Source organism: Carcharodon carcharias, chromosome 11 (assembly GCF_017639515.1).
Source record: "Carcharodon carcharias isolate sCarCar2 chromosome 11, sCarCar2.pri, whole genome shotgun sequence".
In the NCBI taxonomy this organism is placed as follows: Eukaryota; Metazoa; Chordata; class Chondrichthyes; order Lamniformes; family Lamnidae; genus Carcharodon; species Carcharodon carcharias.
In genome coordinates, this window is record NC_054477.1 from 122,174,969 (window position 1) to 122,196,669 (window position 21,701).

The 21,701-nt window shown below is 44.7% G+C and overlaps 1 protein-coding gene across 3 annotated transcripts in view; it reads left to right on the forward strand.

The window, feature by feature from the left end:
• The window catches only part of si:ch1073-15f19.2 (T-cell surface protein tactile), a 110,717-nt gene extending 98,384 nt beyond the window's left edge, over positions 1-12,333 (forward strand). For all 3 annotated transcript variants that reach the window (XM_041198577.1, XM_041198578.1, XM_041198579.1), the window contains 2 exons: positions 1,725-1,836; positions 11,960-12,333. In XM_041198577.1, the coding sequence (XP_041054511.1) occupies positions 1,725-1,836; positions 11,960-12,044 (197 nt within the window). In that variant the 3' untranslated portion in view covers positions 12,045-12,333. The remainder of the gene's footprint in view (positions 1-1,724; positions 1,837-11,959) is intronic.
• The last annotated feature ends 9,368 nt before the right edge of the window (positions 12,334-21,701 follow it).

Consider the following 21,701-nt stretch of genomic DNA (forward strand, 5'->3'; position numbering starts at 1 on the left):
GCTACCATTTCACTTTCACCATCGTCCATTTTGCTCATGATCTAACAGCAATTTCACTGACTGGATCTTCAGTTTGGTGTAATTTTTTTCTGTTGGGTTTGTCATGACAAGAAATAGTGTGTTAGAAGTAACATTAGCCAGGATTTTCCAGAGATAATAATGGTGAGGCTCACAGCTTACCATTATATTGGAATAAATCAGACAGCATCTGATGCTATCCAAAAATGTGCATTTAAATGCAAAAATCAGAATTTCCTGTTGGAGATTCCTTGTTCCTCCACAGGATGTGCTGTTGTAGTCCTCGATGACAGAATTGTGACTAAAATGGCTGCACTGGCTTGAAGTTGGACACTAGTTCTCTTTTGAAAATGTCATTAAAAGTTAGAACTGCTGCATTCAGAAGTAAATGATATGTAATGGCATGATAAGTTCTAATTACTGTGAAACAATTTTTCTAATTCTGAAAATTTAGTTTTACAGCTGTTGTGTCTCTTTGTTGCAGAGATTAATTAGTGTTGGAATATAAAGTTTTTTTTTCCTTTTTTGTTGCATCTTTTATGTCTCTTTTAACCTCAACTACCTTTCCCAGTCTTCATTTTGCTTCCTGTACAACATTTATTCTAACTTGTACTTTCGGTTTTATACATCCTGGTTTGGGCTTTGCGTGGCTCAGTGAGGATTGTTCAGTCTGATTAATTGCAGAGCTGCACTATTGCTCTCCCTGCTGGCAGATGCCACAAATACCCTTCAGAGGGATCAAAACTGAATCAAATACAAAATTAGTGCAAATCTCCATTCAAAAGCTCAAGGAAACTTGTGGGCTGTTATCAGTGACATAATGCCAAGTGCCGTTCCTTCATCGCTGGCTGCAAAATCTGGGTCAAAATGTTTAGCAACTGAATAAGTGCTGTTATTTAATTTTATATAGCTGCTCAGGAACATTTATTAGAAATTCTATCAATCAACCCTGACCCTGCCCCCGATCCCCAACAATTAGAACTAGTGTTCCTACAATACAATTTTCCTTGCTAAGTCCCCAAAGATAAATCTCGCCTGATAACAGAGGCTTTCCATCCCATCGACTTTTCCTTCTAGTTTAATCTGTTCAATTTTACTGCAAGTTTACCCAAGTTTACTTATGATATTTTTTCCGAGTTGATCCTGATGCGGTATTGCTCCATGCAATGGGAAGCGAACCTTTTAAAACATTTTACTTAGGGAATATCGCCAATGCTGACAATGTTGCATGTATGGTCCATCTGTACTGACACTGACAAGGTTGTGGTGAACCTTTTCCTTGAAGTGCAGCAACTCTAGTGCCTGGATATCTGAAATGCACTCCTGTCATGTGAAGCTGTGATCTGGGAGCACAGATTTATAATGAATGTGAAAGTACTGAGTCTCTCCAAGTAACCTATGCCTGAGTAACAAATGGCATATTTTCCCCAAACTCTTAATTCCTGTTTTTTTTTCTTATTAATAAAGCATTTTGGCCCTGATGAACCACTAAATTTACCTGATCTCCTGCATAACTTCTTTGGGACATTGAAATTCACCACTATTAGATTTAGTATGGAGAGGTAATTTTTTTAAGTCCTCCCAATACCAACATGAATTTCCAACTTATTCTGATGCTATGCGGAGGTTAATTCAATATTGAAAATTTACAACTAATTCCCATTTTTGGAATTTTGTTTATCAATATGTTATTCTGTATTTTTCAGACTCTGAAGACACTGTGTCAGTGGCAGTGGTGGTAACTGTAATTCTGATCTTGGTGATCTGTACTGCTGTATTATCATATCTCATCAGACACTGGCAAGTCAGGAAGAAACTGTATGTATTGTTTTGTCAATCTTCATATTAATGCAATTCAACTTTTAATCATATATACAAACTACTCGTGGAAAGAAAAATATTCTAGGTGCTAGAAATCTGAAATAAAAGCAGAAAATGCTGGAAACTATTAGCAGATCTGCGGAGCGAGAAACAGATAACTTCCAGGTTGACATCCTTTTGTTAGAAACCTTTATCTGTGTAAGGCTTTTAATAGATTATCAGTGTACAGTCAATCCCCAGAGATAGAGAGGTAGAGGAAGAGAAGAATCAGGAGTGGATGGACCAGAGGTAACTGTGGACTAGAGGTTTGAAGTAAAATTAATTAAATTCTCCAGCTCAAGGCTAGAATGGAAAATAGAAACAACACAGTCATTTATGTATGAAGTCATGGAATCATGGAGGGAATCTGAGTAGGAGTGGAACAAGAAACCACCCAAGCCATGAGCAGGTTGGCATAAGGTAAATCAGATTAGAGAATTAAATGCGTGACTCAAAGATTGGTGTGGCAGAAATAGGCTTTGATTCATGTGGCACCAGCACCAATTGTGGGGAAAGTGCAAGCTGTACTGTTGGGACGATCTTCACCTGAGCCATGCTGGAATGAGTGTTCTGGCGACTTGTACGACTAAGACAATAGAGTGGGCTTTAAACTAAATTGTGGGATGAAGATCAAGTTTGGGAAGACTTGATAAATTAAATGGAGAAAACAAGACAAGAGAGCAAGGTAGGAATAAGGGAAATGATGATCAGAGCATGGCAGGAAGCGACAGAGTGTACAAACCTTAAAGTCACCAGCAGATAAAGGCTAGAGGTTACAAAAAAGTAAAAAGACTGAACGAACATCTCTGTATCTGAATGCACATAGATTCATAACAAAACAGATGAATTGACAAACAAATAGAAATAATTATAGCAATTACAGAGACATAGCTGTAGGATGACAAAGATTGGGATCTGAATATTCACGGGTACATGGCATTTAGGAAGGACAGGAAGCTAGGAAAAGATTGTGAGGTAGCTCTGTTAATTATGGATGATACTGGTACAATAGAGAGAGATGACCTTAGTTCCGGAGATCAGGATGTCGAATCAGTTTGGGCATAGATGAGAAATATTAAAGATAATACGTTACTTGTGGAAGTGGTTTAAAGCCCCAGAATAGTAATCACACTATAGGACAGAGTATACAGGAAGAAATAATAGGGGCTTGTGAGAAAGGTATGGTGATAATCATGGGTGATTTCAATCCACATATAGATTGGACAAATCAGATTGGCTAAGGTTTTTGTTTTTGTTTTAGCACCAACCAGAGAGCAGGCTATACTAGATTGGATAATGTGCAATGAGACAGGATTAATTAATGACCTCTTGGTAAAAGAAGCCCTTGGTAGCAGTGATCATAATATGATTGAATTTCATGTTCAGTTTGAGGGAAAGAGGAGTGGATCTAAGACAAGTGTTTTAAACTTAAATGAGGGCAATTATGAAGGCATGAAAACAGAGCTGGCTAGAGTGAATTGGGAAATTAGGTTAAGGGATAGAGGTTAGTAGAGATGCAGTGGCAGAAATTTAAGAAAATATTTCAGCATACTCAGAAAAGATACATTCCAGTGAGAAAGAAAGACTCTAAGGGAAGGACACACAATCCGTGGCTAACTAAAGAAGTTAAAGAAAGTATCAAAGTGAAAGAAAAACATAAATTTCCACAAAGATGAGTGGCAGGTCAGAAGATTGGACAGTATGTAAAGAGCAGCAAAGAACGATGAAAAGATTAATAAGGAAGGAGAAATTAAAGTATGAGATAAAGCTAGCTAGGCATATGAAACAGATACTAAGAGTTTCTACAGGTTTTTAAAAGGAAAATAATAAGTAAAGTATGCATTGATCCTCTAGAGAGTAGAATGGGGAATTAATAATGAAAAATAAAGAAATGGTGGATGAATTGAACAGATATTTTGCATCTATCTTCACTGTGGAGGATACAAATAACATCCCAGAAATAATTGTGGATCAGGCGGTGATAGGGAGGGAGGAACGTAAAGCAATTACAATCACTGGGGAAAGGGTAATGAGAAAATTATTAGAACTAAAAGCTAACAAGTCCCTAGGATGGACTTCATGCTAGGATCTTAAAAGAAGAGGCTGATGAGATAGTAGATGCATTGGTTTTAATTTTATAAAATTCCCTAGACATTAGAAAGGTCTTATCAGATTGCAGAATGTGACTCTAGTCAAGAAAGAAGGGATTTGGCTGGTTAGTTTAACATCTGTCATAGGAAATGTTTTTTAATTCATTCATGGGATATGGGCATTGTTGGCAAGGCCATCATCTATTGCCCATCCCTATTTGTCCTTGAGAAGGTGGTGGTGAGCTGCCTTCTTGAACAGCTGTAGTCCATGTGGCTTAAGTAAACTCACAGTGCTGTTACAGAGGGAGTTCCAGGATTTTGGCCCAGTGACAGTGAAGGAACGGTGATATATTTCTAAGTCAGGATGGTGAGTGTCTCAGAAGGGAGCCTCCAGGTCCCTTGTCCTTCTAGGTGGTAGTGGTCGCGGGTTTGGAAGGTGCTGAGTAACAAAGCTTGGTGAGTTCCTGCAGTGCATCTTGTAGACTGTACCTATTGCTGCCACTGTGGATCATTTGTGGATAGGATATCAATCAAGTGGGCTGCTTTGTCCTGGATGGTGTCAAGCTCCCTAAACCCCGCTGTTTAAGAAGGGAGTGAGGCAAAAGATGGGAAATTACAGGCCGATTAGCCTGACCTAGGTCGTTGGTAAGGTTTTAGATCCATTGTTAAAGATGAGATTTCAGAGTACTTGGAAGTGCACGGTAAAATAGGGCAAAGTCAGCATGGTTTCATCAAGGGGAGGTCATGCCTGACAAATCTGTTAGAATTCTTTGAGGAGGTAACAAGCAGGTTAGACAAAGGAGAGCCAATGGATGTTATCTACTTGGACTTCCAGAAGGCCTTTGACAAGGTGCCGCACAGGAGGCTGCTCAGTAAGATAAGAGCCCATGTAGTTAGAGGCAAGGCATGGATAAAAGATTGGCTTTCTGGCAGGAGGCAGAGGGTAGGGATAAGGGAGTCCTTCTCAGGATGGCGGCCAGTGACTAGTGGAGTTCCACAAGGGTCAGTGTTGGGACCTCAACTTTTCACTTTATACATTAATGATCTAGATGAAGGAACTGAGGGCATTTCTGGCTAAGTTTGCAGATGATACAAAGATAGGTGGAGGGACAGGTAGTATTGAGGAGGCGGGGAGGCTGCAGAAGGATTTGGACAGGTTAGGAGAATAGGCAAAGAAGTGGCAGATGGAATACAATGTGGGGGAAGTGTGAGGTCATGCACTTTGGTAGGAAGAATTGAGGCATAGACTATTTTCTAAATGGGGAGAGAATTCAGAAATCTGGAGTGCAAAGGGACTTGGGAATCCTAGTCCAGGATTCTCTTAAGGTTAACTTGCAGGATGAGTTGGTAGTTAGGAAGGCAAATGCAATGTTGGCATTTATTTTGAGAGGACTAGAATATAAAAGCAGCGATGTGCTGCTGAGGCTTTATAAGGCTCTGGTCAGACCACATTTAGAATATTGTAAGCAATTTTGGGCCCCGTATCTCAGGAAGGATGTGCTGGCCCTGAAGAGGGTCCAGAGGAGGTTCACGAGAATGATCCCAGGAATGAAAGGCTTAACATATGAGGAATGTTTGAGGACTCTGGGTCTATACTCGATGGAGTTTAGAAGGATGAGGGGGGATCTGATTGAAACTTATAGAATACTGAAAGGCCTGGATAGAGTGGACGTGGGGAAGATGTTTCCATTAGTAGGAGAGACTAGGACCCGAGGGCACAGAATCAGAGTAAAGGGAAGACCTTTTAGAACAGAGATGAGGAGAAACTTCTTTAGCCAGAGAGTGGTGAATCTATGGAATTCGTTGCCACAGAAGGCTGTGGAGGCCAGGATAATGTGTGTATTTAAGAGCGAGATAGAAAGGTTCTTGATTGGTAAGGTTACGGGGAGAAGGCGGGAGAATGGGGTTGAGAAAGTTATCAGCCATGATTGACTGGTGGAGCAGACTTGATGGGCCGATTGGCCTAATTTCTGCTCCTATGTCTTATGGTCTAAGTTTCTTGAGTGTTGTTGGAGCTGCACTCATCCAGGCATGTATTCCATCACACTCCTAACTTGTATCTTATAGGTGGTGGACAGGTTTTGGAGAGTCAGGAGGTGACTTATTAGCTGCAGGATTCCTAGCCCCTGACCTGCTCTTGTAGCCACAGTATTTTTATGGCTAGTTCAGTTCAGTTTCTGGTCAATGGTAACCCCCAAGATGTTGAAAGTAGGGGATTCAGTGATGGTAATATCATTGAATGCCAAGGGGCAATGGTTAGATTTTCTCTTGTTGGAGATGGTCATTGCCTGGCACTTCTGTGGTGCAAATGTCACTTGGCAGGTCTTGTTGCATTTGGCCATGGACTGCTTCAGTGTCTGAGGAGTGGCGAAAGGTGCTGAACATTGTGAAATCATCAGCGAACATCCCCACTTCTGATCTTAAGATGGAAGCAAGGTCATTGATGAAGCAGCCTAAGATAGTTGGGCCGAGGATACTACCCTGAGGAACTCCTGCAATGATGTCCTGGAACTGAGAAGATTGATCTCCAACAAACACAACTATCTTTCCTTTGTGCAAGGTATGACTCCAACCAGCGGATCCCCCTGATCCCAATGACTCCAGTTTTGCTAGGGCTCCTTGATGCCATACTTGGTCAAGTGCTGTCTTGATGTCAAGGGCAGTCACTCTCACCTCATCTCGGGAGTTCAGCACTTTTGTTCATGTTTGAGCCAAGGCTGTAATTAGGTTAGGAGCTGAGGGGTCCTGGTGGAGCCCAAACTAAGTGTTAGTGAACATAATGAACAGGCTATTGCTAAGCAAGTGCCACTTGATAGCACTGTTGATGACCCCTTCCATTACTTTGTTGATGATTGAGAGTAGACTGATGGAGTTGTTATTGGCCGGGTTGGATTTGTCCTGCTTTTTGTGTACAGGACATATCTGGTCAATTTTTACTTTGCCGGGTAGATGCCAGTGTTGTAGCTGTACTGGATCAGCCTGGCTAGGGGTGTAGCAAGTTCTGGAGCACAAGCCTTCGATCCTATTATTGGAATATTGTCAGGGCCCATAGCCTTTGCAGTATCCAGAGCCTTCAGCTGTTTCTTGATATCATGTGGAGTGAATCGAATTGGCTGAAGACTGGCAGCAATGATGCTGGGGACTTCCAGAGGAAGTCAAGATAGATCATCCACTTGGCACTTCTAGTTGAAGATTGTTTCAAATTCTTCAGCCTTGTCTTTTGCACTGATGTGCTGTGCTCCTCCATCATTTGAAGATGAGGATATTTGTGGAGCCTCTTCCTCCAGTAATTGTCCACCATCATTCATAGCTGGATGTGGCAGGACTGCAGAGCTTAAATCTGATCTATTGGTTGTGGAATCATGTAGCTCTGTCTATCACTTGCTGCTTATAATGTTTGGCATACAAGTAGTCCTGTGTTGTAACTTCACCAGGTTAACACCTCATTTTTAGGAATGCCTAGTGCTGCTCCTGGCATGCCCTCCTGCACTCTTCATCCCCTGGCTTGGTGGTAATGGTAAAGTGTGGATATGCTGGCCCATGAGGTTCTCGATTGTGGTTGAGTACAATTCTGCTGCTGCTGATGACTCACAGCACCTCATGGTTTCCCAGCCTTGAGTTGCTGGATCTGTTTGAAATCTATCCCATTTAGCACAGTGGTAATGCCACACAACATGGTGGAGGGTATCTTCATTGTGAAAGCGGCACTTCATCTCCACAAGGACTGTGCGGTGGTAACTCCTACCGATACTGTCATGAACAGATGCACCTGTGGCAGGCAGCTTGGTCAGGATGAGGTCAAGTATGTTTTTCCCTCTTGTTGGTTCCCTCACCACCTGCTGCAGACCCAGTCTAGCAGCTATGCCCATTAGGACTTGACTAGCTTTGTCTGTAATGGTGCTACCGAGCCATTCTTGGTGATGGACCTTGAAGTCCCCCTCCCAGAATACATTCTGTGCCCTTGCCACCCTCAGTGCTTCCTCCAAGTGATGGTCAATATGGAGGAGTACTGATTCATTAACTGAGGGTGACGCGGTATGTGGTAATTAGCAGGTTTCCTTACCCATGTTTATCCTGATGCCATGAGACTTCATGGGGCTGAGAGTTCCCAGGGCCTCTGCCTTATAAATATTAATTTAACCTGCCTCCTCTGCTCTCTGGGAAAGAGCATTTCAAAGATTCACAACCCTCTGAGAGAAAAAATTCTTCTCATCTCTGTCTTAAATGGCAGACCTCTTATTTTTAAACAGTGACCCCAAATTCTAGTTTCTCCCACATGGGGAAACATTCTTTCAACATCCGGCCTGTCAAGTCCCTTCAGAATCATATATGAATCATTAAGATCATCTCTCAATCTTCTGAACTCCAATGGATACAGATCCAGCCTGTCCAAACCTTCCTCTTAAATGAACACCCCATCCCAGGTTGAATGAACTTTCTCTGAGCTGCTTCTGACACATTTATATCCTTTCTTAAATAAGGAGTCCAAAACTGAACACAGTACCCTAGACATGGTCTCACCAGCTCCACCTTTAGCAAAACATTCTACTTCTTTATTCTACTCCCCTTGCAATAAAAACAACATTCCATTTGCCTTCTAATCACTTGATGTACCCGCATACTAACTTTTCTTGATTCATGTACGAGGACACCAGAGATCCCTCTGCACCTCAGAATACTGTAATCTAATTTAAGCAATATGCTGCTTTTCTATTTTTCCTGCCAAAGTGAATAAGTTATACTCCAACAGCTAAATTTTTTCCCACTCACAACTTATCTATGTGCCTTTGCAAACTCCTGATGTCCTCTTCACAACTTACTTTCATAAGAACATAAGAACTAGGAGCCAGAGTAGGCAATTCAGCCCCTCGAGCCTGCTGTGCCATTCATGGCTGATCTCAATTCGGTCTCAATTCCAATTTCCTGCCCTCTCCCCATAATCTTTCAACCTGTTACTAATTAAAAATCTGTCTATCTCCTCCTTAAGTTTATTCAGCATCCTAGCATTCACTGCACTCTTAGGTAGTGGATTCCACAGATTCACAACCCTTTGAGAAAAGAATTTGCTCCTCACCTCTGATTTAAATCTACCACCGCTTAGTCTAAAACTATGGCCTCTCATTCAAGAATGCCCCACAAGGGGAAACATCCACTCCATATCTACTTTGTCTATCCCCTTTAGCACCTTATTTACCTCAATTAGATCTCCTCTCACCCTTTTAAACTCTAGTGAGTATAGGCCTAAACTGCTCAATCTCTCCTCATAAGACAAGCCCCGCATCTCTGGAATCAACCTAGTGAACCTCCTCTAAACCTCCTCCAGTGCAATTACATCCTTCCTCAAGTAAGGGGACCAAAACTGTGCACAGTACTCAAGGTGTGGTCTCACCAATGCCTTGTACAGTTGCAACAACACTTCCCTATTTTTATACTCTATTCCTTTAGCAATAAATGCCAACATTCCATTTGCCTTCCTTGTTTCCTGCTCTACCTGCGTACTAGCTTTCAACGATTCCTACCCATCTTTGTGTCATCAGCAGTTCAGATCAGGTGATGTGTTAATCTGAGTACCTGTATGTTTAGATGGACAAAAAAGATTCTATGATACCCTTATTAAGAGTGGGGAGTTGTCTGTGCATCTTGGGCAGTGCCATACTAAGTAGTATGTCATAAATGATCAGCTGTCCTTTATTACTAACTGGCAGCTTGATGTTCATTCTTGATCATGCACAACTTAGAATTATCAGAAAGCAAAGCATGATTTTCTTTTAAAAATTTAAAAAAATAAAGTTCAGGATTAAGATCATCAGTTTTTAAGTTATAGCCCAAAAAGAACAGTGCTCTGATCAGCATCATTAAGATTCAGCCCTGTGTTTCTCAGTGAGGATTCTTCAATCCCTGTGGTTGAAGAGCCTCGCTGTTACTTGCCCTATTCCAACACACCACAGATTGCCTTGTGGAGGGCACTGCACTGGAAAAACACCAAATTTTCAGAAATCTCGACTGACAAGCCCATGAAAAATCTGTGAGCAGCTGACAGTAAAGTGAATGGCAAATTCTGCTCCTTCACCACTGAGAGCAAGATCTGGGTCAGCATGTTTTTGGTGATGTTGGATAAGGGATAACTGTCAGGCAGGATGTAAGAAAGTTTCTTCATTTTTTGACTAATTTCATGGGACCTATTATAAACGCATGAAAGTTTTGATGTAACATCTCAGCTAAAGAATGACACCACAGTTCTAGACTGAAATGTTATTCTGTTAATCTAGATAATGTGCTCAAATCTCCAAATTGAGAGTTGAACTTATGACTCTGACTCAGAGGTGAGAACACTACTGTTTAACATAGTGCAAAAAACTGACAACCAGCAGAAAAAATGAAGTATCTCATATAATGAACTTTTCAGTGTCAAACTTCATACAGTGCGACGCAAAGATAGGTAGGAAAGTAAGTTGTGAAGAGGACATAAGGAGGCTACAAAGGTATATAGTTACGTCAGGTGAGTGGGAAAAGATCTGGCAAGTGGAGTAGAAATGTAGAAAAATGTGAGTTTGTCCATTTTGGCAGGTCAAATGAAAAATTAGCATATTATCTAAACGGTGAGAGATTGCAGAGCTCTGAGATGCAGAGGGATCTGGGTGTCCTAGTGCATAAATCACAAAAGATTAGTATGCAGGTGCAGAAAGTAATTAGCAAAGCTAATAGAATGTTATTGTTTATTAGAAGGGGAGTCGAATAGGAGGACAAGGGCAGCAAACAGATGGGAAAACCACCAGCTGGAAGTCCCCCTCCAAGTCACTCACCATCCTGACTTGGAAATATACTGCCGCTCCTTCATTGTCACTGAGTCAAAATCCTGGAACTCCGTTCCTAACAGCACTGTGGGTGTGCCTGCACCACATGGACTGGAGTAGTTCTAAAAAAAGGCAGCTCACCACCAACTTCTCAAGGGCAACTAGAGATGGGCAATAAATGCTGGTCCAGCCAGTGAAGCCCACATCCTGTGAATGAATAAAAAATAATACAAGAGTAAGGAGGTTATGCTTCAGTTATGTAGGGCATTGGTGAGATCACATCTGGAGTATTGTGTACAGTATTGGTCTCCTTATTTAAGGAAATATGTAAATGCATTAGAAGCAGGTCAGAGAAGGTTTACTGGATTAATACCTGGAATGGGTTGTTTATCTTATGAGGAAAAGCTGGACAGGTTAGGCTTGTATCCACAGGAGTTTAGAAGAGTAAGAGGCGACTTAATTGAAACATATAAGAACCTGAGGGGACTTGACAGGGTGAATGTGGAAAAGGAGAATCTAGAACTCGGGGTCACTGTTTCAAAATAAGGGGTCACCCATTTAGGACAGAAATAAGGAAAAATAAATTCCTCAGAGAGTTGTGAGACTTTAGAATTCTCTTCCTCAAAAGGTGATTGAGGCAGAGTCTTTGCACATCTTTAAGGCAGAGGTAAATCAATTCTTGATAAGCAAGGGGGCGAAAGGCTATCGAAGTATGCAGGAATATGAGGTTAAAATCAGATCAGTCATGATCTGATTGAATGGCAGAACAGGCTTGAGGGGTCCAGTGGCCTACTCCTATGTTTGTAGGTCATTGTCAGACTTCCTTTTATCATTTGACATATTATGGGGATGGTTTCCTTCCAGCATTTTGGTGTATTGAATCATCCAGAGGCAGCAACCAGTCTCCTTTTAGCACGTAGCCATCTTGGATAATTTCCTATATTTGCTACGCTTGGGATATTGCATTGGATGAACGTAATGAGTACCATTTTATGGGCATGGCTAGCACCCTTTCAGATTTCCTTGTATTTGCTGTGCCTTGGCATTCCAATTTGTCCCAGGAGCAGGAGAAGGAAAATCTCGCCTATGGGGATCAGGAGAAATTATGAAAATCAGATTTAAGATTTTTACAGCAAAAAAATAAATTAATCAATTTAGAGTATGAATAACAGGGTTTATGATTTTTTTTCCCAACAGTAACGGACCACCACCATTCAAACCCCCTCCTCCACCGATAAAGTACACAGCTATTCAGGTATCGCCACAGGGTGAAGTCAACTAATGAAGAGGATGCTGATGTATTTGGATTTTCAGCATCATACAGTTTCAAATTGTGGTTTTTTGGTGCAATATCTACATCTTTTTTAATGCTTTTAGCATAGCAAGCATTTATCATTAATACTCTGCCATTCAGAGGAAATATTTGCGTTCTAAAACACCTGTATAGTTTTTCACAAAGTATTTGTACACATTAAAGTTTCATGTTAATTTTTCTGAATTCAATGAAGAATATTATATATAGTAAGCATTTAGGTCTGTAGGAGAAAAGGATTAAAAGATCAATGAACTTATGTTGTATGCTTATTTCTTCAGCTATAACTGATATCATAGTTCCCCAGTCACAGTATTACACATTTGAGGCCCAACATTGTGAAAAGTTGCTTGAGGGAATGAAATCTCAAAATTTCAGAGGTCTTGCTTAACTCAAAACCAACGTTTAACTTGTAACCTATATTTGTAATAAGGTAATCTCCCAGTGTGCTTTTATAAGACACTTTACTGTCACGCCATAAAATTGAACAATGGCACAGTCATTTCAATGGTTTTAGGACTGCAATTCCAATGGTCTAGTGCTTTGGAATGATGACCATGAAGTCAGCATGGCTAATTCCAATTGAATGAATTTCGGGCTACTTGCCTGTCAGCAGCCTGAAAGTCGGTGCCAGGAAATGTGTACGGCAGGGTGACGGTGGGGGCTAGTGGGAGCGGGAGGACAGCTGGAGTGATGGGGGGAGGGGCAATGTTTGGGGGATGATCATGGTTGGCAATGACTATCAAGGGCATTTGAAACCATTCCTCCTGACTCTATATAAATTAAAAAAACATTTCTGGAGGCCATTGTATTTACACCTAGAAAACCTGAGCAAAGAAGCTTGACATCTTTCCAGCTTACAAATTTCCATGAGACATGCTAAAACAGGATTTCAATGTCTCATTTGTATATGTAAGTTTTGAACGTTTTTCAGGCATCCTTGGCATGCAGATGTCATTCTCCAAAATGGGGTCTTGTGTCATCTTACACCAGTTTCCTTTTATCTGTGACTAGGATTAATTCTATTTGTACATGATCCAACTGAATACTGTGGTAGTCTCTCAACAGTCACTGTCAGTGAACAGAGGTTTTGCATCTTTTAAAGTGATAAGTAATCAATAATTCAATGGGGTAGTTCTGTTAAGCACTCTTCATCACAGACCAATATTTGCTATGTTCACCTAGTCAGAATTCATCTCCTACACATGTCCAAGCAGCTGCCTCATAATCTGGTGTCCAAAACAGGCTCTGAGATGTGGTTGTCATGCGCTCTTGAATCATATAGATTAGTTAAGATGCCTCAGTTTTCACAGCTAATTGAAGACTTGGTGAATGCACTGCACATGACATTAGTCTACATTACCTCAGCCTCACTCTGTGCAGACACAAATTACAGCACAACTTTATCATCTTGGTACAAATTTGTAAACTTGGCATTTTCCACATAAATTATTTAGACTTAATTAAACTCAGGATCATAAAATCAATCCCCTAATGTAAAACCAAGGCTGTTCAGAAGGATGGCAAGAGAGTTCTCCCAGTGTCTGTCTTCCTTGCTTCCTCCTCTCCTTCCTTCCTCCCTTCCCTTCCTCCATCTCTCATTCCTTCCTTTCCCCTGTAGTGATTGTAGGTATAACCTTTCTTACTGCCTTTAGGGGTTATGTGACTGTACTGACGAATAAGCCCTAAGCACGGGTAATCTTAGGGGCTGAGCTTTCTAGTCATGGACCTGGTTCGAGCATGTAGCTTCTAAATGAGCTCTGTATAAAGTTATCTGTTTCAAGTAAGAAACCTGCCTGGTATACCAAGTTTATTACAATTAGTGACAAAGATAAATAGCTCCAATGCTGCAACTCACCTTGTGAATGTGAGCACATCAATTCTTAAGGAAAGAAAGAAAAGTATACTCACCAGTCATGCCACTCTTTGGCAGAATTGACACTTATGACTCATCCATGGAAGACTGGAGCCAGTACCTAGAGTGCCTGGGTTTTTATTTTGTGGTGAATTAAATAACAGCAGAAGAGAAGCAGAAAACAATTCTTTAAGTATCTGCAGTAGCAAGAATTATAATCATATATGTAGTCTGATGGCCCCAAACGTGTCCAATTCTAAATCTTTCAACGAGCTGGTAGTCTTCGTGAAGATGCATTTTCAGCTGAAGCCATTGGTAATTACATGGAGTTCAACTCCAGAGTGAGGGCCCCAGGTGAGTCCATCCAAACGTATTTTGCGAAGTTGAAACAGGTGACTGAGCACTGCGACTTCAGAGCTACGCTCAATGACAGGTTGCGGGACTGGTTGGTTTGTGGAGTCCACAACGACACCATTTGATGCTGTTTACTTGCAGAAGTTAATATTGATCTGAAGCGTGCCATTGAAATAGTGCTGGTGATGGAAAGTGCTGTGAGGGACTCACAGGCTTTACAGAGTGTGCAACATGGCGCAGTTCTTCAGTTAGGTCGAGAACCTATCACCGAGCGTGGCATGAAAACCAGGGAGACAACCGTGAAGCGGGAGACAGTCTCTTTTGGTCAAAAAATGAAAAGGCCTAGTGGATGCACCTCACCAGCAATTCAGAAATTAATCTGTTACTGATATGGGGTAACCAAGTACCGGAAAACTGGGGCAGAATTTTCTGGTCGGCATGCGGGGGCGGGCCCAGCATGCCAATGAGTAAAATGATGCAAGATGACATCGGGCATGCATCCCGACATCACCACGCGCCATCGTGATATTTCGGAAGGTGAGCGTACTATGAATTCTGAGGCGGCCGGCCATTAATTACTGGGCCAGTTAGGACTCTTGAGGCAGAAATTGAAGATGATTTTTCGCAGCCCGTGCAATTTTCAGTGCGTCGCATGGGCAGGATGGGTGGGTGGGTAGGCCACATTTTTAAAAACCTCATCCATGGGCGGGATAAGAGGGGTGAGTGGGCTCACCAATGCGAGTTGTTAGAACTTTAGTTTATTGCTTACTGCTACTTGCTTGTGTGAACAGGACAGCTTCATTTTGCTTCAGAGCTGCTTTGACAGAAATAACAGGCTTCAGTTCAGGACTCTGGAGGAATCATAACACTTGGGGCCTTCCAGGTATCAGAGAGCCTTCCCTTACCCTGGGAATGGGGATTGTGCTCCCCGCGAGAGGCACCTCCTCTGAGGAGGAAGGGAGGGCCAGAAGGGGGAGGAGGCCAGGAGTCCATATTCAGCCTCCGGGGGAGCTACCTGTGGGAGGACAGGCACAGGCACAAGGGGTGCAGGGCCAACAGGAAGTCTAAGGTGGAAGGGGCCACAGAATACACCACTATCCTGCTGCCAGGGTTTAATGGCGATGATGCAGCTACCTCAATATGTTTGAGATGCAGTGCTGAAGGAGGCTCCACCTCTCAAGGGAGACAGTGACTTCCATCTGTCAGATAATCGGCTCTGAGATCAGCTCCAACTGTGTGGGTGGACACCCCATGCTAGTGGCGCTGAAGGTCATGGTTGTCCTCAACTTCTATGTCTCCAGCTCTTTCCAGGGATTGGTGGGTGATCTTTGTGGAGTCTCCCAATCAGCTGTCCACAGTTGTGTCAAGCTGGTGATAGGCGCTCTGTTCAGGCGTCCATTGACTTTCATACACTACCGCAGGGACAAGGCCAGCCAGGCAGAGTGAGCCAGAGGCCTCGCGTGATTGCTGGGTTCCCCCGTGTCCAGGGTGCAATCGACTGCACACATGTGGCCATCAAGGCACCAGTGGGTGAGCCGGGAGCCTTCGTCAACAGGAAGGGCTTCCACTCCATGAACGTGCAGATAGTGTGTGACCATAGGATGCAGATTCTGAAAGTCTGTGTAAGATACCCAGACAGCTCCCATGGCGCCTACATCCTGAGACACTCCCAGGTACCAAGGCTCTTCAGTGCTCCAGCTCGGCTGGATTGGTGGCTGCTGGGTGATAAGGTGGCTCATGACGCCTCTCCGCCATCCAAGAACAGAAGCTGAGCAGCAGTACAATAGGAGCCACGCCTCCACAAGGGCTGAGGTAGAGAGAACCATCGGTCTTCTCAAGATGCGCTTCTGATATCTGGATCGTTCAGGGGGTGCATTCCAATGCTCCTCAGATCGTGTGTCACTGATAGTGGTTGCATGCTGCAATCTCCACAATCTGGCGCTGGAAAGGGGGAGCAGTGGAGGAAGACGATGTAGATACAGATGTTTTAGCAGTAGATGATGAATCCAGTAGTGAGTCCGAGGACGAGCACGCACAGGAGAACACTGAGGGGATAGACGCCAGCCCAGGCAACTTCCAGGGAGGCTTTGATCCAACGCTCCTTCAGCTGGCCTACCAAAGATGAACCACGAACACATGTCAAGGCTGCAAGCTTCGTACTCGATACCTGAGAGCAACATTTGCCTGGTCAGCAACATTAAATATGTGCAATTTCAATAAAGCTCAATGACAGACAAGTCACTCATAACATCATGGATTCCCCTTCACCTGCAGGACCAATGAAGCACCCAGAGGCTTGTTGAGAACAAAAACATTTAATGATTGGCAACTTGGCATATAGAAATCAAAGAACATAAAAAGGTGTTGAACAGCACACCAATTTAACAGTAACTTAAAAGTGAGGCAAAAGAAAACCACTAATAATAAGCCCGTAGATAAAAACAAAAAAACTGCGGATGCTGGAAATCCAAAACAAAAACAGAATTATCTGGAAAAACTCAGCAGGTCTGGCAGCATCGGCGGAGAAGAAAAGAGTTGACGTTTCGAGTCCTCATGACCCTTCAGCAGAACTGGGTGAATCCAAGGAGAGGGGTAAAATATAAGCTGGTTTAAGGGTGGTGGGGGGGGGGTGCGGTGGTTGGGTGGGGATAGAGAGGTGGAGAGGGTTGGTGTGGTTGTAGGGACAAGCAAGCAGTGATAGGAGCAGATAATCAAAAGATGTCACAGACAAAAGAACAAAAGAACACAGGTGTTGAAGTTGGTGATATTATCTAAACGAATGTGCTAATTAAGAATGGATGGTAGGGCACTCAAGGTATAGCTCTAGTGGGGGTGGGGGGGGCATAAAAGATTTAAAAATAATAGAAATAGGTGGGAAAAGAAAAATCTATATAAATTATTGGAAAAAACAAAAGGAAGGGGGAAGAAACAGAAAGGGGGTGGGAATGGAGGAGGGAGTTTTCCGTTCTCTCAGGTCCAACCCCAACATTGTCATCAAACCCGCTGACAAGGATGGTGCTGTTGTTGTCTGGCGCACTGACCTCTACCTCGCAGAGGCTGAGCGTCAACTCGCAGACACTTCCTCCTACCTCTCCCTGGACCATGACCCCACCACTGAACATCAAGCCATTGTTTCCAGGACTGTCAATGACCTCATCTCCTCTGGAGATCTTCCTCCCACAGCTTCCAGCCTGATAGTCGCCCAACCTCGGACGGCCCGCTTCTACCTCCTACGCAAAATCCACAAACAGAACTGTCCCGGTAGACTGATCGTGTCAGCTTGCTCTTGCCCCACGGAACTCATTTCTCGTTATCTTGACTCCCTTCTCTCTCCCCTTGTCCAGTCCATCCCCACCTATATCCGTGATTCCTCTGACACCTTACGTCACATCAACAATTTCCAGTTCCCTAGCCCCAACCTCTTCCTCTTCACCATGGACGTCCAATCCCTCTACACCGCCATCCCCCACCAGGATGGTCTGAGGGCCCTTAGCTTCTTCCTCGAACAGAGGCCCGAACAATCCCCATCCACCACTACTCTCCTCCGTCTGGCTGAACTTGTTCTCACACTGAACAATTTCTCCTTCAACTCCTCTCACTTCCTGCAAATAAAAGGTGTGGCTATGGGTACCCGCATGGGCCCCAGCTATGCCTGTCTCTTTATGGGGTATGTGGAATATTCCTCGTTCCAGTCCTACTCCGGCCCCCTTCCACAACTCTTTCTCCGGTTCATCGATGATTACTTCGGTGCTGCTTCATGCTCTCGTCGGGACTTGGAAAAATTTATTAATTTTGCTTCCAATCTCCACCTCTCCATCATTTTCACGTGGTCCATCTCTGACACTTCCCTTCCCTTCCTTGACCTCTCTGTCTCAATCTCTGGCGATAGGCTGTCCACCAATATCCATTAGAAGCCTACCAACTTCCACAGCTACCTCGATTACAGCTCCTCACACCCCGCTTCCTGTAAGGACTCCATCCCATTCTCTCAGTTCCTTCGCCTCTGTCGCATCTGTTCTGATGATGCTACCTTCAAAAACAGTTCCTCTGACATGTCCTCCTTCTTCCTTAACCGAGGTTTTCCACCCACGGTTGTTGACAGGGACCTCAAACGTGTCCGGCCCATCTCCCGCGCATCCGCCCTCATGCCTTCTCCTCCCTCCCAGAAACATGATAGGGTCCCCCTTGTCCTCACTTATCAACCCAACAGCCTCCGCATTCAAAGGATCATCCTCCGCCATTTCCGCCAACTCTAGCATGATGCCACCACCAAACACATCTTCCCTTCACCCCCCCCGACGGCATTCCGTAGGGATCGTTCCCTCCGGGACACCCTGGTCCACTCCTCCATCACCCCCTACTCCTCAACCCCCACCTATGGCACCTCCCCATGCCCACTCAAAAGATGCAACACCTGCCCCTTCACTTCCTCTCTCCTCACCGTCCAAGGGCCCAAACACTCCTTTCAAGTGAAGCAGCATTTCACTTGCATTTCCCCCAACTTAGTCTACTGCATTTGTTGCTCCCAATGCGGTCTCCTCTACATTGGAGAGACCAAACATAAACTGGGCGACCACTTTGCAGAACATCTGTGGTCTGTCCACAAGAATGACCCAAACCTCCCTGTCGCTTGCCATTTTAACACTCCACCCTGCTCTCTTGCCCACATGTCTGTCCTTGGCTTGCTGCATTGTTCCAGTGAAGCCCAATGCAAACTGGAGGAACAGCACCTCATCTTCCAACTAGGCACTTTACAGCCTTCCGGACTGAATATTGAATTCAACAACTTTAGATCTTGAACTCCCACCTCCATTCCCACCCCCTTTCTGTTTCTTCCCCCTTCCTTTTGTTTTTTCCAATAATTTATATAGATTTTTCTTTTCCCATCTATTTCCATTATTTTTAAATCTTTTATGCCCCCCCACCCCCACTAGAGCTATACCTTGAGTGCCCTACCACCCATTCTTAGTTAGCACATTCATTTAGATAATATCACCAACTTCAACACCTCTGTGTTCTTTTGTCTGTGACATCTTTTGATTACCTGCTCCTATCACTGCTTGCTTGTCCCTACAACCACTGCTGAAGGGTCATGAGGACTCGAAATGTCAACTCTTTTCTTCTCCGCTGATGCTGCCAGACCTGCTGAATAATAAGCCCGTGTTGTGCCTAAGGTGATTTATGCTTATGCTTGAGGGTGCTAGGTCTAGGTGCTCCCCCATTGCTGGCACTGGCATTGGAGGCAGCCTGCGCACTCTGCTGTCCTGTTGGCCTTGATGACCTTGGTGGGTGTCCTCTGGCCTGTGGAGCCTGTGCTGGCCCAGACTAGGAAGGAGCAGCCAGTGCCTTGGCTGGCATCTCTCTAGTCGCCGCAACTTCATCAGATGCCTTGGTCATTCGCAGAGGGTCAGAGGAGCTGCTGCCATCATCCGGAGTGCCCTGAGAGGAGCCTGCGGAGATGACAGGCAGCTTCTACGCCAATGTCAGGTCGCTTTGAACCTCCCTGGTCAGCATTGATGGATGAGCACCTAGCTGGGACACTGGGTGCCCAATCCATCTCCCGCAGTGACACTGATCATCTGAGGTCTTTGCTGCAGTGAGGGCTTGCAAGTCCGAGCGCACCCCCAGGAAACCCCTCTCCATGAGGGTCGCCACTCTCTCCATGGGTGAGGCATAACGCTTGGTCATGAGGGTCATTACATTGCTCATGCTTCGCATGGACTCCTCCATCGCAGAGACCATGGCATGCATTCCCTCATGTATCCCTGCCAGATCCTCCCGCACATCCTGCTGGACTTCCAGCATCTGCTGCCTCAGGGAAGACTCCAGAGGCACATCATCAGCCACCGACTGAGCATGTTCCTGGTTCTCAGCAGACCTCCTGCTGCCGGTGCCCTGGGCACTTTCTGCTTCCACCTGCACCTCAAGTGATTGTGAAGTGCCCTCACCGCTGTGCACCGAGATACTAGCCAATGATCACATTCCCACTGAGGTGTTAGTGTCTGCGCTGGTGCCTGCCTGGCTGAGAGGGTGTGACGCTGGTGCATTTACATCTTCTTTGCCCTCAGGGGTCAGCGGCAGTCCCTCTGCCTCCTGAGTCCGGGTGTGTTCTGGTGAGGCTGAAAGGAAGAACAAGGACATTTGCTTAGTTGAAGTCGTTACACTGTTAATGTGCAAGCCTGGCACCCGGATCAGTACGCACTCCCCCTTCCATTCTCAATGGGCAACCCATGTTGGAGGCTGAAATCAATATACAATCAACAGTGGAATGTTTGCACTGACAGACATTGTGACCTCAGTGCACGGCACTCTTACCTCCCAATGGCACCTCAAACTCACCACAGCCGTTTGACCTGGGCTCAAGGCCCCTCTCCAGCTCCAGTGCCTCCTGCTCATATCTGGTGATAATGAGAGGATGGGGCTGCTCTCCGCCAGTCGCAGCTGCTCTGCATTATTGTGTGTGGTCTTCTCCTGAAAGGAGAGGGGAGCATTGATTTGTCTACCCTGTAGCTGCATTGCCATTGTAGCCTTGCCACCCCCACCTGATGGAAACCTTTCAGGGCTCATCCGATTCTTGACCCTGGAACTGTCACACACTCATTCCAAGCAGACAAGGCTCACTCCCTTGCCCAGGTGCTGCCTCCATCAAATTTGCCACTCACACTCTAAGAAATTCCAAACCCACAAATACTACCACTTAAAAGGACAAAGGCAGCAGATAGATGGAAACCCCACCACCTGGGAGTTCCCCTCCAAGTCACTTAGCATCCTGACTTGGAAATGTTTCACTGGTCCATCACTGTTGCTGGATCAAAATCTTGGAGTTACCCCAAACAGCACTGTGAGTATTCCTGCACCACATGCAGGGGATACAGAAGACAGCTCACCACCATCTTCTCACGGGCAACTAGGGGTGGGCAATAAATTCTGGCACAGCCAGCAATGCCCACATCCCATGAATGAATGAATACAAAAACAAAATTCTGAGGTTTTTGGGGGGTGGGGAGGGTGCCGGGGTAGGGGCCAACCTAACTCCTGTGCTAAGTGACCCATGCCAACACGGTACTCACCCTTCCCGATCACAGGAGGTCATTAAACCGCTTGCGACACTGCACCCAGCTGCGTCTCACCACATCATGGGAGCTGACCCATCATGCCACCTCCTGCCAGGCATGTTTTGTTAGGTGGGGGGGGCCTCCTCCTGTCCCCTGGCACCAGGATCTCGTGGCGTGCTGCCATCTCCTTGAGGAGGGCAGCAAGGCACTCAATCGAGAACCTTGGGGCTGACTGCACCTTTGACCTGCCCTCCTGCCTGGCCTGCTCTCTGAGGACATTGTCCATGGACCCAGCAGTCATTGGCCTCCCGCCCCTTCCGGCTGATCTCAGGAGCCACGATTTACGCTGGGTGGGCCTAATTG